We start from the raw sequence: 16,599 nt of genomic DNA, 5'->3' as shown, positions 1-16,599 counted from the left end.
TGTGTTTTCACGATATATTATACATCTACAGCCTTCCTACCACACACCTCCAAAATGCACCCTACATTTTCTATTACTTCAACAAAAATACATTTTTTAGTTGAAATAGGGTGTGTTTTCACGATATATTACACATCTATATACAACATTCCTACCACACATTTCCAAAATGCACCCTACATTTTCTATTATTTCTTCAAAAATACGTTTTTTGTTGAAATAGGGTGTGTTTTCACGATATATTATACATCTACAGCCTTCCTACCACACACCTCCAAAATGCACCCTACATTTTCTATTATTTCAACAAAAATACATTTTTTAGTTGAAATAGGGTGTGTTTTCACGATATATTACACATCTACAACATTCCTACCACACATTTCCAAAATGCACCCTACATTTTCTATTATTTCTTCAAAAATACTTTTTTTTGTTGAAATAGGGTGTGTTTTCACGATATATTATACATCTACAGCCTTCCGACTACACACCTCCAAAATGCACCCTATATTTTCTATTAATTATTTCTACAAAGATACATTTTTTAGTTTTTAGTTTATTTCCACGATTTCCCCTGATTTTTTACAAAATGATTTAAATTGTCTTACATTTTCATTCAACTTTGGAAACTTAGAATTGATCTCAGCACCCTTTGGCAGCACTGTTTAGAAATACGTCATCGCGCGCAGTCATGCAGTCCGTGTGTGATAGCAAATGTGATCGCATGCTCCAGATCCAGACCCCACACTGCCAAACGGCAAACGCCGCAGTATTACACAGAATTCTGGCCAGGTATGGCTGAATCAATAACACCAACTGCAGCTAAATGCGTAAAATATAAGAAGAAACAAAGATTTATTTCATCAGATTTTCGTGCAATTCGGGCATCTCGGTAAGTCACCAGCACCGGAGCAATTATAGGTTACTCCGTCACTACCTATATTCAATGTTAGGACAGTTAGGTTAGTAAAAATTTTGCATAAACAAAGATTTAGATTTCAAAAATCAAAGTTATTTCATACCTGACCCTGATCCTAACCCAGATCTAACCTACGCATTTAATAAAATACATCACGAATTCACGATAGGAACTCTCTAAAAAAGCGGTCATACTAAATACTGACAAGAGTTTAGTCTGTGGCTCTGGCAAAGTATATTCAATAAAGTTTGATGACATGAAAATGCACTGAAAATGTCTGATTTGTTCAAGTTTTACATATTCTTTTAAAGGCTGTCAAAATTGTATGTGGCTGATCGAACTTCGCGTGTGGAGTGCTACAAGGTTCTGAATGACATTAATGAGCAGGCAGCCCAGCTAGAGAATGATCATGTTTCATCCAGGGAGTGTGGTTTTATAATTCGACATTGTTTCCCTGGTCTCAGGAGAATTCACAGTAATCATGTCTACTTTTACTCGGGAATCCGCCGCATAATAGCAAGTGATACTAAACCCCATGGTAAGTGATTAATTGGTGCACATAACACTTTTCTGAAAAAAATCTATTTTCAAGCTACCCTGTACATATACTGTATATACATGTATATGCATTTTTATACACATTTATACAATTGAATGCACACACCAACTGAAAATAGAAAATACAGTAACATCCTCTTTTTTTCTCATGCAGACAATGATTCAATTGCAATTTATGGGCAAGCATCAGCTACAATTCCAAAAAGCTTCTTTCTTAAAAGAGCTGAACTGTTAGACTTTGTTAAATTGGATGACCAACCATTGTACAGTTTTGACAATGGTATTGCATCAACAACAGTGGCTAAACACTTCAGAGATCTTACGGTTGCAGTGCAAGAATTTACAGTCAAGCCCATCCACGAAGCAGAGAAAATCCTTGATCTACCAAGTCACCCATGTCTCCCCCTGTTGATTGGGCTATGTTGTGAAGAACAACCTTACCTTTCGGTGACTAAATTTTATGGTGCAAAAAGAATTGGACTTATGTTATCTATTTCTGCTGCAATAGCAGAAGGACCAACAAAAAGAATGAATTCACCCCACTGGATGTCAATAATATGTGATATCGCTAAAGGCCTTCTCCATATGCATACAAATGGATTCTTGCATGGAGACCTGAAGCCTAGCAATATTATTTTATATCGGAAACCTGATTGTGATAAGTATTTTCAGCCAGTCTTTTTAGGTCTTACAAAAGTGACAAAATTTTCAATTGCAGATATTGAAAAACTGCTTATTTTTGAAGATCTGATAATGTTTCAGCACCTGGTTAAAAATATATTAAATGTTGTGACTCTTGACGATCAAACACAAGAAAAATTTATGAACATGATAAGTGTGGCAACAACCTATGATGAACAGTGGCAAATGTTGGAAAATGTAATACATTTCTTAGAAACATTATAGAATAAGGATACTTATATTAAAATATTTATAAATTGTGAATGTCAAAGTCTTTTTTCCGCAGGTGTTTGTGGGCCTCAATGCGCTATAACATCATTTAAGATTATGTCCACAACAATTAAAATTAGATAGCTACATAATTTTTAAAATTTAGGTTGCACTTTTTATAGAAAGTCTTGTTTTGCTAAACATTCTAGAACAGAGGTATCAAAACTGGAAGGTATGCTTATTTGACCATTTAAGATTGCCCTTTTAAGACGCAATGTTCCGGGTCCTTTATCTTGGTCAGATATGACATTTAACCCAACAATACATGTTTTCTCATTAAGAAGTTTGTATGTAGTATTGGTAAACTCTTTCTTTGTTTTGTCCAACCAATACCCAAAGATCTTGTCTTCTGTAGACAACAACTCAATACCATCTGCTGATCCAGGATAGTAGAATAGCCAATATGGTTCATCAGTATCCGTATAAACTGGGAGAATGTACCCTTGATGAGCTTCGCCACTTTTATAGTTTGCAACTAGTGCTGCAAGGGCATCTGCATCAAACAGCTCCTTTAACTTTGTAGTTACCAAACTGAATTCAGACTTTGACAAGTCAATGTCAATGACATTTAAATCACTTTCCTTTATCAATATGTTCTTCAGCAAACATGACGATATTACTGAGTCATCATCAATTATTTTCTTTAACACCGACCTGTATGTAGCTCTTTCTGTTTCAGTCACGTGATCACATACTGGGATTTTGTTCGTTGGTACCACGTTCAGAACAAATTTGATGTTGTCAGCATTTTTCATAATATGAGAGATTTGTTTCATACCATATTGGCCAGGTTTCTTAAACACAATGCCCTCTGGTAGTCCTGTCACGGTGAAGCCACCTTTTGCATATGGAACTCTGCAGGGTTTTCCACAAACTTCACCTAACAGAATAATTGCATGGACTATAACAATGTTTTCATACTGTATACAATTACACATGCAAGGAAATATCCATGTAATCACAGATTAGCTATATATATATATATATATATATATATATATATATATATATATATATAATATATATAATATATATATATATATATATATATTATATATATATATATATATATATATATATATATATATATATATATAAATTTCTTAAAAAATGAATGATGATAATAACAAAAAAATTTACATAGCACTACTAAATCCTCAGACTGGCTAAGTGTCTGCAAACACTTACTGTATTTCTGGTTGAACAGTTTTACAACATCACATACTTTGTAGTTCACTTCAACTTTTTTGGGAGAGTCTGCATATACAAAACATAAAAAGAATTTATATTAATTACTTTATGCACAACATATGCGAGGTTTTGAACACTTCTAAAGTCAAACTCATATAGCATGACTTTGTATGAACTCAACTTTCATATTCATGAAAGAAAAACAATAATTTTCTCAGTACAGTAATTTTGGAAGAACTGCCTTGCTCTAAATTTTGACATTCCATTCTTTTTCGTAATTTACTTTGTCATATGTTCTGGTAAAGTAATACAATTAAGGCAGATCCATAAAGAGCCAAATGATAAAATGTAATGTGCAATGAATACAAACCCAAATACTCAACAAACTTGACACTGATTTTCTCATTTTCTTGTAGAAATTTGAGCCCTTTCTCTGTCCCAAATTGCTGCAAACAGGCATCACCAGGTTCTGAGAACAAAACTGACACTTCACAACCAAGGCTTTCCAAATAAGCAAGCTAAAATGGAACAATAATCATCAACCAGAACATAACATCACAGTTAATAGAACTACATGGTTTGGAGACTACATAAAAGTACAATAGAACTCATTAACTGCATGAATGTCTGAGAACATTTATGGAAAAAAATGTTCCTTATTCATTACGTGTCTGTTGTATTTTGAACAAATAAACCAATAGTAAGGTCTGAATTAACATGTTGTTCAAGTCACAGTTGAGGATCGAGCTAAGCCAAGCTATTGATATTGGTTAGTTGGATGAAAATACAATAGACATGTGATGGATAAGGAATCATTTTTTGCATAAACCTGGACAATAATATAGATAATGAGTTGTATTGCACTTCCATCTAGTCTCCAAACCATGTATATTCTAATAACTGTGATAACATGTACTAGTCCCAATACATCCTGTAATTAATCACTGCTTCCTCTGAACTACATTCCAGTACTCCCACTGTTTCCCATTAATAGGTACATTACTTTTATATTCAATCAAAAGATTGTGGAAAGTTGGATTGTCTGGTATTTTATGTTCACCATTAGAAAAGTGGTACAGTTCTGACGTTTTTGATAGACTATAGAACCAACATAACATTCAAAGAAATATCAACTTTGACAACTTGTTTTAACTGTTGTACCTGTGAAGAAAGTTGTTTCTTTGTCTTTTTGATTTGGTTCTTGAGCTGCTTCTCACTCAAGCCACTAACATTGTTGCTCTGCAGGGCTTTTACCCGTTCATCCCACATACCACGTTGGTCTGTCCCAAGCATGTTCCATTTGTCTACCGCTAGTTTTAGTCTTTCTGCATTAGTACTAAGACACTTGCACTCTTCTAAAAATCAAAGAGCATATTGCATATTCAGTTTTTGTATTGATTATGGATAAATAAAAATAGAAAGCAATGTAAACTGTTTCAATAGTGTTAACTAAGAACAAAACTGTGACTTGTTAAGGCAGATTAATTATATATCTAACCAGTAATGTAGCCAGCCTGACAATTTAGTCATGCTATGCATATTTTAGGTATTATCATTATTCATTTCTTTAGAAATTAATTGTTTTCACAGTCGACGAACACCAAAATATTAGCATAGCACAACTAAATTGTTGGGCTAGATACGCCACTCTATCTAACCTGAGTTTAGCACTTCTGAACAAAATAAATTATAGGCAGTTATTTTACGCTTTGATGGACAAGACATCTGGGGCAAAACAGTCTCCTCTGAGGCAGATTTTCTTTTTCTGCTTTGTTTCTCATTTCCAATCCATTTCTAAGAGATTAAAATAGCTAACTGCTAAGCATTGGCAAATCATTCTAGTCATTCTATAATAAATATAAACATATTGTTCACAAAAGTTCTCTTGGAATGACACATATGCAGGGATTACCATCAATGATCAATCTTTAGAACTATTTTACCATCATAATTACAAGAAGAGTGCACTGTTTTTGTTACTTTAAAATCAATAAATATTTATTTTTTAAGCAATACACAATTCAACATGCCTAACTTGAAGAGATGACTCGGGTAGGGCTGGCACTTGACGGAAGACTATTATTTGGGACAAATATGCTATATATTTGCATAGCGGGACAAATTGTCAGGCTGGCTACACTACTGATTTCAATGAGATTCGGTTCAATGAGAATGTGATCTTTCTTGATTCTTCAAATAATCAAATTCCTAACCTACTAAATGCCTGACAATGACAAGTTTATATAAACCAGCAAACATCCTTAAAATTACAAATTAGTGTGATATCTGGCCTTCAATGCTAACTAGCCTAGCTGCATGCAATGGTGGGCAACATGTTTAAAAATTACGCTATTTTTGCCCAGACATGGTTGTCACTTGTCATTGCAGTTCAGATCTCCAATCTCAATGAATCTGATTTAATGAATCTGGGATCTTGGAGCACGTATGAGCGCCTCTTAAACTTAAATCAGCTAATGGCTAAGCTGGCCATGTTATTTTGTCGTATTTATGCAAATAAACTTGAGCCAAAAGAGGATGAGTATGAATAATGGAAATTTCAAAAATTAGCATAATATCGTACCTTTACTCTATCGACAGTGATGCCTGCTTTACTTGCAGCTTCTATAATTACTTTCTCCATACTTCTGGACGCCGTCGTCATCCCTCTTTCGTAAAACTCTCGCAGGATTTTCTTTTGCTCTTCATTTATCAATTCGTAAGAAAGCGAACGGCTAGTACTGCCCGCCATCTTGTGAATAAAAATCAGTGAGCAACCACTGAGCTCAATAATTCGACACATTAATGATCCCTAGAATGCACAGGCAACATTCCGGTGACGCATCAAAGCGCAATTCTAAATTTTAGAACTAACGCTTTAAGCGTTTTAGAATAGGTGAAACGGGTGTACCATTCGCAGACATAGAACCTAAAATTCATGATAATTCAGGATATACCATTTATGCGGCTGATACTCATGTTATTCCACCAAATTCTGAAAGTGTCATTCCGGCAACATTTAAGAAAAATTATTTAACTGAAACAATGGGTTTGATTGAGGTAAATGCAAATTTACCGCAGCGATTTAATGTTTGTGGAGCCGCAGCGCTTGTGTACGTATCCCCACCAGGGCTTGTCCCCTTTCGCCTGGTAAATCCTACTAAAAGACTTGTCAAAATTTATAGGTATACGACACTGGGAACGTTTTTTCAACAAAATCAGATCAGTAATATTATGTCCTTATCAGCAGAGCAAACATATAACCCTTCTGTATCGACTAAACAGAATCCTGAGCAAACAAATCAATATGAATTTGATATTTCACCAGATTTAACAACTGATCAACTGAATAAACTACATGGGTTTTTATCGGATAATGCGGATATCTTTTCACAAAATACACATGATTTAGGTCGAACATCCATCGTTAAACACCAAATTTTTACTGATGGTTCTCCACCTATAAGACAAAGACCATATCGTACTGCACCAACACAACGCGAGACTATAACAGAACACATCCAGACAATGCTTGAGGCCAACATTATTGAACCTTCAGTTAGCCCATGGGCGAGTCCAGTAGTGCTCGTAAAAAAAGATGGTTCAACTCGTTTTTGTGTTGATTGCAGGAAACTGAATGCTGTAACAAAAAAGGATTCTTACCCTTTACCGCATATTCAAGAAACTTTGGACTTATTAGGCCAAACACAATTCTTTACCACCTTAGATTTGTTTTCTGGATATTGGCAGGTAGAAATGGACGAATCGTCAAAAGAATTAACAGCATTTACCACTTATGACGGCCTATACCAATTCAATGTACTCCCTTTCGGACTGTGTAACGCACCATCCACCTTTCAGCGATTGATGGAAAATGTCTTACGAGGATTAAATTGGAAAATATGTCTAATATACATCGACGACATAATCATATTCTCCCATTCCTTTCAAGAACATTTACAACATTTAAATTTGGTATTTCTGCGCCTTAGACAAGCAATATTAAACTTAAGTCCACTAAATGCCATTTTGCCTTTCCTAAAGTCAAATATTCGGGCCACATAGTTTCACGAGAAGGAATTCAACCAGATCCAGATAAGATTAGTGCCGTAAAAGACTTTCCTGTTCCAAAAAAGGTTAAGGATGTGCGTAGTTTTCTTGGCCTAGCTAACTATTATCGACGTTTTGTGAAAGATTTCTCGAAAATTGCTAAACCACTTACGCAATTACTCTATAAGAATGTAAAATTTCAATGGACCGATGCTTGTCAAATAGCCTTCGATATCTTAAAAACGGCGTTAATATCAGCTCCAATTCTGTGTTACCCTGACTTCACAAAACAATTCGATTTATATGTATATGCAAGTTTCGATGGATTAGGAATGACCCTCGGTCAAATTCAGAATAACCGGGAAGTTGTGATAGCATATGCTGGTCGTAGTTTAAATTCGGCCGAGCTCTCGTATTCTGCTACAGAAAAAGAAGCCTTGGCAGTAATTGACGGTATAAAGAAATTTCAACCGTATTAATTTTGTATATGGGCATAAGTTCACGGTGCACACAGATCATAACGCTTTAAAATCATAAAATGGCTTATGAGTGTCAAAGATGTCACCGGAAGATTAGCGCGATGGTCGTTATTTATCTAGCAATTTGATTTCGAAATAAAACATCACCCAGGGATAGCTAATGGCAACGCAGACAGCCTTTCACGGCGTGCTTATTCTAGTACCTTAGCTGCTTTAAAACCTCTCTCTACCGAGATGGCACGAATTCATGAAATGCAACGAAAAGACGCGAATTTGGCACCACTTATCACATATCTCGAAACATAAACACTGCCAGACGAGGAAAAAGCGTCAAGAACTATTCTAAACCAAGTTGACCAGTTTTTACTATATGAGCATGGCATATTACATCATTTGTTGACTCCGACAGGCCGCAACCGACCTGATACTAAAATTCAACTGGTCGTACCCGCTTCTTTGCGTTTTGAAATATTAAAGTCCTTGCACGATAGCCCGCTAGGTGGTCATTTAGGCCTAGAAAAAACGTATGAAAAAATCAGGACGCGCTATTATTGGTCTGGTATGTTCACGGATGTACAACATTGGGTAAGGTCGTGTATTGATTGTCAAATGCGTAAAACACCGCGAAATAGGATTAAGGCTCCTTTATTACCGATTCCTGTCGACGGAGCGTTTGATAGAGTCGCTGTTGATTGCTTAGGGCCATACCCAGAATCGTATTCAGGAAACCGTTATGTTGTAGTTTTTTCAGATTACTTTACGCGCTGGCCAGAGGCATTTGCAGTTTCCACAATTGAAGCCACAGTTATAGCTAAATTGCTTGTGAATGAAATATTCTGTCGACATGGAGCGCCAAAAACGTTGCTTTCAGATAGAGGTAAAAATTTTCTGTCAAAACTAATTCGTGAAGTGTGTGGGTTATTAGACATCAAAAAACTCAACACAACCGCTTATCACCCACAAACGGATGGGCTTGTTGAACGATTTAATAGCATTATTTCGCAGTCATTATCAATGTATGTATCAGCAAATCAAAAGGATTGGGATGAGTTTTTACCATGGATACTATTTGCATATAGGACCTCACCACAGGCGACAACTGGGGATTCCCCATTCTCTCTTCCATATGGACGCGAACCGCGTCTACCTGTAGATGTCAATATATTACCGCCTCAAACTGATAAGCTCTCAACGTCCATTGCGGAACATAGGGCTCGTATCGTCTTACAAATAGAGGAAGCGCAGCGATTAGCTAAAGTAAACACGGAACGAACTCAGCAACAAATGAAAGCCCGCTACGATTTAAAGCGAAGTCTAAACCAGATGCTTATAGAATTGGGCAGCGTGTCTGGATATTTACACCAAAGACCCAAAAGGAGTTGTCAAAAAAATTATTGCATTGTTGGCATGGTCCCTATCGTATTGTAGAGAAAGTATCTCCTGTGAACTTTAAGTTAAGAAATTCAGCAAACTGTCTTATTTGGACACCGGTACATGTTAATCGTATGAAACTCTTTTACGACGCGAATGATCGCCCAATGACCCATTTGATGGTGATTTTACTATGCGCGAAGACGAAATTCCACAGGACAGCTTTGAAAAGAAAGGAGATACTGAATCAGACTCCTCTTCCGATGATGAAACGCCAGAAATAAACGGGAAAACGCATACCTCTAATGTGCCTAGTCAGCCAGACCATGTTAGTGACGATGAAATAAATCAAATTGAGAAAGTTTTGAAGACGCGCTTAAGAAAGGGTCAGAAACAATACCTCGTGAAATGGTTAGGCTTTCCGAGTGAACAAAATTCGTGGGTAACAGAATCAGACATGGTAACACAAGAACAAACACAACCCTCCATTAATTCATTGTCTTGCAAGACCCCGACATCGAATCAGCAGCAACAGACACATCAGCGTAATACGAAGCGAGCGCTACACCTTTTTAGGTCCATATATAATCTTGTAGCCATATTAGTATTACTTGTAACATATATCACAATAGGGTCTGCTAATTCAATTAACCTTGGACCTCTTTACGACTGTTCACGCGTATACCATACCGCGTTATACAAATTTACTGATTATTCACATTGTGAGCATGATATGCACCTTAGTGATTCTAAAGTTAAATATTTCGAAGCTGACGTTCTGCAATATTCACCAAGAAGCTCCCATCTGCCTATTTTTCACTGCACTGCCCAACGATTACGAATGACGTGTTCTGAAAATTTTTTTGGTCATAAAAGCAGACATCACACCTTGCATACAATTTCGGTTTCTAACCGTGAGTGTTTCAAAGCAGCAATTCATCGTAAGACGCACTACGGAAGACTGAAACAGCATTCAAATGGAGAATGGCGGACTTATACTCCAGATTCATATAGCTGTAAGTGGTTGAAAACTAGGACGCGTACTTATATCCATTTTCGCGTGATTCAATATGCTGCACGACTAACATGCAAGGATAGGTATATTCAACAACATCTAACACATACTCGTTGTCGCTACCCTCAATATCATTGTCGACCCCGTGAAAAGCCTAAAAGTTCAATTGTGTGGAAACAACTAGTGCATCATGATACTCGGTTGTATCATTCGCTTGGTAAATTTACAGCGCATCGCATTGATAATTACATACTCATTCCATCTTTGAGCATTAGTGGCACCATTGTAAAAATTCGCGAAAAAGCAATTATGGTTCTCGATAGCGGATATGTTATAATAATTTGGCACATCGTTACGGCGCACTAGACCAACTTGAAAACAAATTGAAGTCATTAAAAATTAGGGACTTGTATCTTAAGCTGCCTGGTCAAGCTATTAGAAGTCTTGCACGCGTGTTCTCTGTACAAGTTAACTTATTCGTTAGTCATTTAGCTGCCTTGTCCGAACAGGAACGTATATAAATATGATTCGTTCATGGGAAAACATATGTCGCCAACGCCAAAAAATGTCTAGGATATACCGGTGGGCAATTGAAAACTTCCCCCATAGTAGCTCCCGATGGTTCTCTAGCAGAGAGGGTCACACAATAAGCCCAAATGGAGATGCATATCTGTTGAGTCAATGCTATAATGAAACCGATTACACCTTATTTTTAAATCGCACTTATAACGGTACATGTTATTCGCAGTTTCCAGTTTATCTTCATGCAAACAATCAGATTAAGTATCTCTCACTTACCCAACGTCGACTTTATAGCCATTCTAAGTCAATACCGTGTGATAATATTCCGGACGCCACATATATTGCTGATCATTCAGGAACCTTGTGGTATGTCGACCGCAATGGCACTGCGTCTAAAACTAATTATACCAAGACTTATTTACCAGCCTTCTCAAATTCCATATTAAAACTTGGCGATATTAATCCACGATTACTACGATATATTCCAGAGCCATTTGAAACATTCTCGCTTCTTGATATTCTGGCGCAGACTCAGGAAACAATAGAACAATTGGACAACATTCGAGCAGCAGACGAGGATAATAATGTCGCATTAGGTATAGGCAAAATAATTGGCATTACTCTATCAGGCATATCTTCCGGTGGAAGTCATATCATAAAAGGCAGTAGGATCAGCGCTACATGACGGCTTGACAGGTCTTGGAGATCTCGATGAAAAAGTTATAACCAGCTTAGGCAAAGCCACAGGAAACGTTATAGATTCATCCGGTCGTGCGTTTGAGCACGCTGCCCGAGGCGCAGGCGGATTCTTTCACGATGTATTGGGAGGTTTAAGTGGTTCCCTACTCTGGGGTGCGGTCGTACTTTTGGCAGTATTCTGTCTATATCAGTACATACGTAACCAACAAAACTGTTTTCAAAAACCTGACACATCATCTGATGTTGACGAAGCTGACATTGACGTTGAGATAAACGACGATCAATCTGAGTTACAGGACATGACTATACAGGACAAATGTGTAGACTGTGGGTTGCCCCGATGCCCATCCGTTTCTAACCACTTGTCCCAGGAATCATCCGTTTAGGAAGGCAAGCAGTTTCGCCTCTGCCTTCATGTAAATAGTTGTTTTCGTTTATATTGTGCTACGCTTATATAGTAAATGGAATATGTTTAATTGTAGATTACCCCTGAGGTACATATAGGGATAAGTCAATTATATTTAGATCAGTTGTATCTTGTATAATCGATTATGTAGTGTTGTCGTAGAATAACAACACGTACTATTCTGTATAATCTCAGTTGTTAGGCATTTGGTAATATGCCCGTGATAGCCGCGCCGAGCTCAAAAACAAATTAAAATAGTTGGGAATTTGTAAACATATTATATGTACACACATATCTATGATACTATTATATTTAGTTAACTTAAGTTCGTTATACCTCACACGAAGCTGGGGACAGCTTATTCTAGGTGAGGAGGATTGTTACGCAATGCTTCATTGTGTTTAGAGATACGCATATAAAAATAGCCATAAAAATAGAAGTAGCAATAGCATGACAGGGATTAGTGATTAAGTTTGCCACAAGATGCCTGAGTAAATATAAATTTTCGGCCATTCGCAATCATGCATTAATCACACTCCCTTTCATGTATGACATATCGTGGGATCAAGTGAGTAATTAGGGGAAAACATTTATCACCATGACAGAAGTAAATGTGTGGATCAACAGTTCTAAGTCGTTGATAAGCTCAACTGCTACATAGTATAAAAATGAGCGTGCTGTAGGAAATGTAAGCTCTTATGTCAATCAACTGTGCTTTTTATAATGAGCGGTCGAGCATTTTAAGGATTACGTCATCAAAAGTTTAAATCGATAAAAATAAGAGTAAAAATAGGTTAAGTTAAAGGATATTGTTCACGGAGGTATTATTTGAAAATTTTACTAGTTGTTGATGATAAATATTTTAAGTTGTGAACATTTTTAAGTATTGACCGATTGAGCTAAAGACCAACTTGACGTCAACGCCTTATACAAACAAGATATGAGAGTTGGAACGAGCTTCTAACGCCAACCCACATTTCTAACTTACAACGTTGATTGGTTGGATCAGGACCAGCCCACTTTGGTTGATGACGTCTGCAAGTTTCCCTCAACCGTTACTATAAAAGGGCATGCACAACACCCCGACCTTCAGTGGACTAGCGGAGTAAAAAGCATATGAAACGTTAAGAAGCTCAACCTGACAGAACAGACAGCCAAGACAAGAACAGAAAAAAACGAAGTTACGAAAGGACGAATATTTGAAGAGAAGAACGAAGTCAGAAACTAACATTAATGAACATTATAGTTAATCCATTGTAAAGATCTCCTACTTCGTGTAAATAGAAAATAAAGACTATATAACACAGTGAATTTATGTAAGTTATCTTTCAAATGTGAAATTTCATCACAGGAAAGCCTTAATTATGCATTTGGTCTATACAATATTGGGCAATTATCTTTTGTGCTTTTAATGTCCAAAGTGAAAGAATTGCTTGTGGCTCAACATTCTTAACTTTTGGATAGGTTATACTTGTTCCAGGAATTAAATCCTTCCATCTCAGAAAGAGCTGTTATCTTTGCATCGAAATGCTAAAGCATACAAATATGCTTTGATGAAAATATGATATATGATTTGTCAAGAGATGTGTTGCCGCGTATTCACCAACTGGAAAAGTTTCAAATGACCACAAAACTAAGTATCCGAAGCCATCACTGGATGCTGCAAAACTTGCTCCACTATCTGGTTAGTAGCTTTTAGTCCCAATTCCTAATTTCTCTTAATTCATTCCATCCAAATACACAATATATCAAGCCAAAACAATAAATTACAGTCGGGCTACGTTTTTAATATTTTCCCCCACAAAATTGTTGACCCGTAAATGTAAAGGCTGTGAAAGCATACATAAAGCAAAGCTAAACAATATCGAGAGGTGCCAGAAAACAAAAAATGAGTGACTGTTTTCCTTCTTTGTATTTGTTTATATTGGCATATTGTTGTGCGATTAGTTTGTCCTGTAAAATTATTATTATATTTTATAATGCATGTACACACATTTATAATAAATCCAACTGGAAATCTCAAAACAATTACATATTCATTAAAGTCTCCAACATATTTTTAACTAGGGGTTTCCTATAGCAGCTTGTAAGAAACCTAATAGAATCTTGTAGAAATTCATATAAAATCTTGTAGGAATTCCTATAGCGTTTATTTTTTATTTTTTTAATGTTTTCCGTATGTTTTTTGCAAATTATATAAATGCTTGCTTGTACATGCAATGAGGCTCCTCAATGTTGTTGTGGAGTATAAAGTAAAAAGAGCAGCGGAAAATGTCGATTGGGAATTACGTACATGTAATTACTCTGATTAAGAATTGTGTACATCTAATTACTCTGATTGAAAATAATGTATATGTAATTACTCTGACTAAGAATAATGTATATCTAATTACTAGTACTGGGATCATGTACATCTATAATTACTCTGACTCGGAATCATGTATATCTAATTACTCTGATTAGGAATCATGTACAACTAATTATTCTGATTAGGAATCATGTACAACTAATTACTTTGACTGGGAATCATGTTTATTCTAATTACTCCGCATAAGTTGCCTAGCTATGGGACAACTCGTTCATACGGTGTAAGTACGCCACATGTTTTCTCTGATATATTACTCTCTTTCTTATATATGTTTTGTGTTAATCCTATATATAATTATACGGCTACCACAGACGTTTTTCATACAGGCCAAAGACACGAGTTTACTAAAATTTTAGTTACAATGACTCCAGACGAGATGTTTAACCTTTTTGAGCGTAACCTTAATAAGGTTGACTTACAAAAACTTTGGTATAAAATCGTAAATTTCAACAAATTTAAAAATTTAAAAAGTATCAACTTTACTCTCTTCCTCATCCTATTCCGAGTTTTTTTTCTTCATAACGCACAAGAAAAGGAAAAAAATCGCATTCTCATTATGGTAACCATGAAATTGGCGCATAGCAACGCACTTAGCAACCACAAATTACAACAAAACCTCTGTTTTCTGGTCTTTTAAAAAATATTTATGTACTATGCATCCCTCACAATGAACGATGCTGCTAATGAGCTAAGGAGTTATCAGTCAAAGGAAATCAACCAGTGTGATGTTTCTTGCGATGGTACATGGCAAAGACGGGGGCATTCTTCCTAGAATGTGTGTGACAACGCGGTCAATGGAGAATGGAAGTGCCTTGATGTCAAAGTTTTGAGTAAAGTTTGTCATGGTTGTCAAATAATAGAAAGGGAAGTTGATGTGCATGGAAAAATTGAACAAGGAGAATATAAGGTATTAAAGCTAACACATGCGATAATTGATAAACTTCAGAATTACTATGGTATTGCCATTCGTAGTAATTCTGCTGACTTGGAAACTATAAAATCAGCCATTTTTGCACCTTGCTCCTTTGTGTATGGTAGGTAAAGCCATTCAGAAAAGTAACTATATTCTTGGACCTGGGTTACCAGATGACATAATTGGATTAGTAAAACCAATCTCAGCAGTAATGAGCAGTATTTACTACGTTTGATGTTCTGAAGCTTGGTGTATATGATGCTGTGGCACACTTAAGCATTGGTGCTTTAGGATAAAAGCCAAGGACTTAATATTTAGTATCTGATACTGTTTGATTAATAAGCATCTGAAATATTGTTCATTAGTAAAGTTATTGTGAGATTTGGACCTAATTAATTGCCAAACGACTGGGTTTATTCTGTTTCTATTTTATGTAAAAAGGTATATTGATGAGTATTCTAAAAATTAATTGGTGATAAAAGCTCTCAAAGTTACCTTATCTAAAAAATTACCCCATAGCAACGCCTTAGCAACGCATTTAGGTGCCAAAATGGTCCAAAATTTTGACTAAAATTCATTTCTAACCAATTTATTTTGGTTTCTCCTTTTGGTGTATGTAATTTTGAGTTGTATTATACATAAGTAAAAAGGTATATTGATGAGTATTCTAAAAATTAATTGGTGATAAAAGCTCTCAAAGTTACCTTATCTAAAAAATTACCCCATAGCAACGCCTTAGCAACGCATTTAGGTGCCAAAATGGTCCAAAATTTTGACTAAAATTCATTTCTAACCAATTTATTTTGGTTTCTCCTTTTGGTGTATGTAATTTTGAGTTGTATTATGCTGACTGCAATGTGATTGGTTCCTTTTTCACACATCACAAACTGCTGTTTTAGTGTTCTTTAAACAGTACTTGTTGTTTTTCATTGTATTTAAAAAAAAATGGGAAACATTAAAAACCAAAAGAGAAAAAGTGCTAGACATCCGCCAAGGAATACAGCAAAGAAATTTAAAGATGGCGTACCTTGTGAGAAAGAAGCTGGCTCTTCCGGGACGAAAATCGCCGCCGAGAGCGCAAAAAACGTGCCTACTGCAGAGAGTCTCGATAGTATAAGGGAAGGAACTGTTTTCATAGATCTTTATATTTTATTTGG

The 16,599-nt window shown here is 36.0% G+C and overlaps 2 protein-coding genes across 2 annotated transcripts; one reads left to right on the top strand and one right to left on the bottom strand.

Moving 5' to 3' along the window:
• The first annotated feature begins 797 nt into the window (after positions 1-797).
• LOC114540541 lies at positions 798-2,407 on the top strand. The gene is made up of 3 exons (XM_028560660.1): positions 798-895; positions 1,234-1,460; positions 1,635-2,407. Exons 1-3 carry the CDS (start codon positions 798-800, stop codon positions 2,384-2,386), a joined length of 1,077 nt encoding a protein of 358 aa, XP_028416461.1. The 3' UTR covers positions 2,387-2,407.
• LOC114540547 lies at positions 2,404-8,889 on the bottom strand. Its single transcript, XM_028560664.1, has 6 exons — positions 6,204-8,889; positions 5,281-5,416; positions 4,784-4,977; positions 3,993-4,140; positions 3,620-3,688; positions 2,404-3,311 (listed from the first exon to the last, which is right to left on the bottom strand). The coding sequence occupies exons 1-6, from the start codon at positions 6,420-6,422 to the stop codon at positions 2,548-2,550; spliced, it is 1,530 nt and encodes a 509-aa protein (XP_028416465.1). The 5' UTR covers positions 6,423-8,889; the 3' UTR covers positions 2,404-2,547.
• Between the last annotated feature and the right edge of the window lie 7,710 nt (positions 8,890-16,599).

Source organism: Dendronephthya gigantea, unplaced genomic scaffold (assembly GCF_004324835.1).
Source record: "Dendronephthya gigantea isolate DGI-Jeju-01 unplaced genomic scaffold, DenGig_1.0 000240F, whole genome shotgun sequence".
NCBI lineage: Eukaryota > Metazoa > Cnidaria > Anthozoa > Malacalcyonacea > Nephtheidae > Dendronephthya > Dendronephthya gigantea.
The sequence above is the reverse complement of the archived record's forward strand: the minus strand, read 5'-3'. Positions and strand labels throughout refer to the sequence as shown.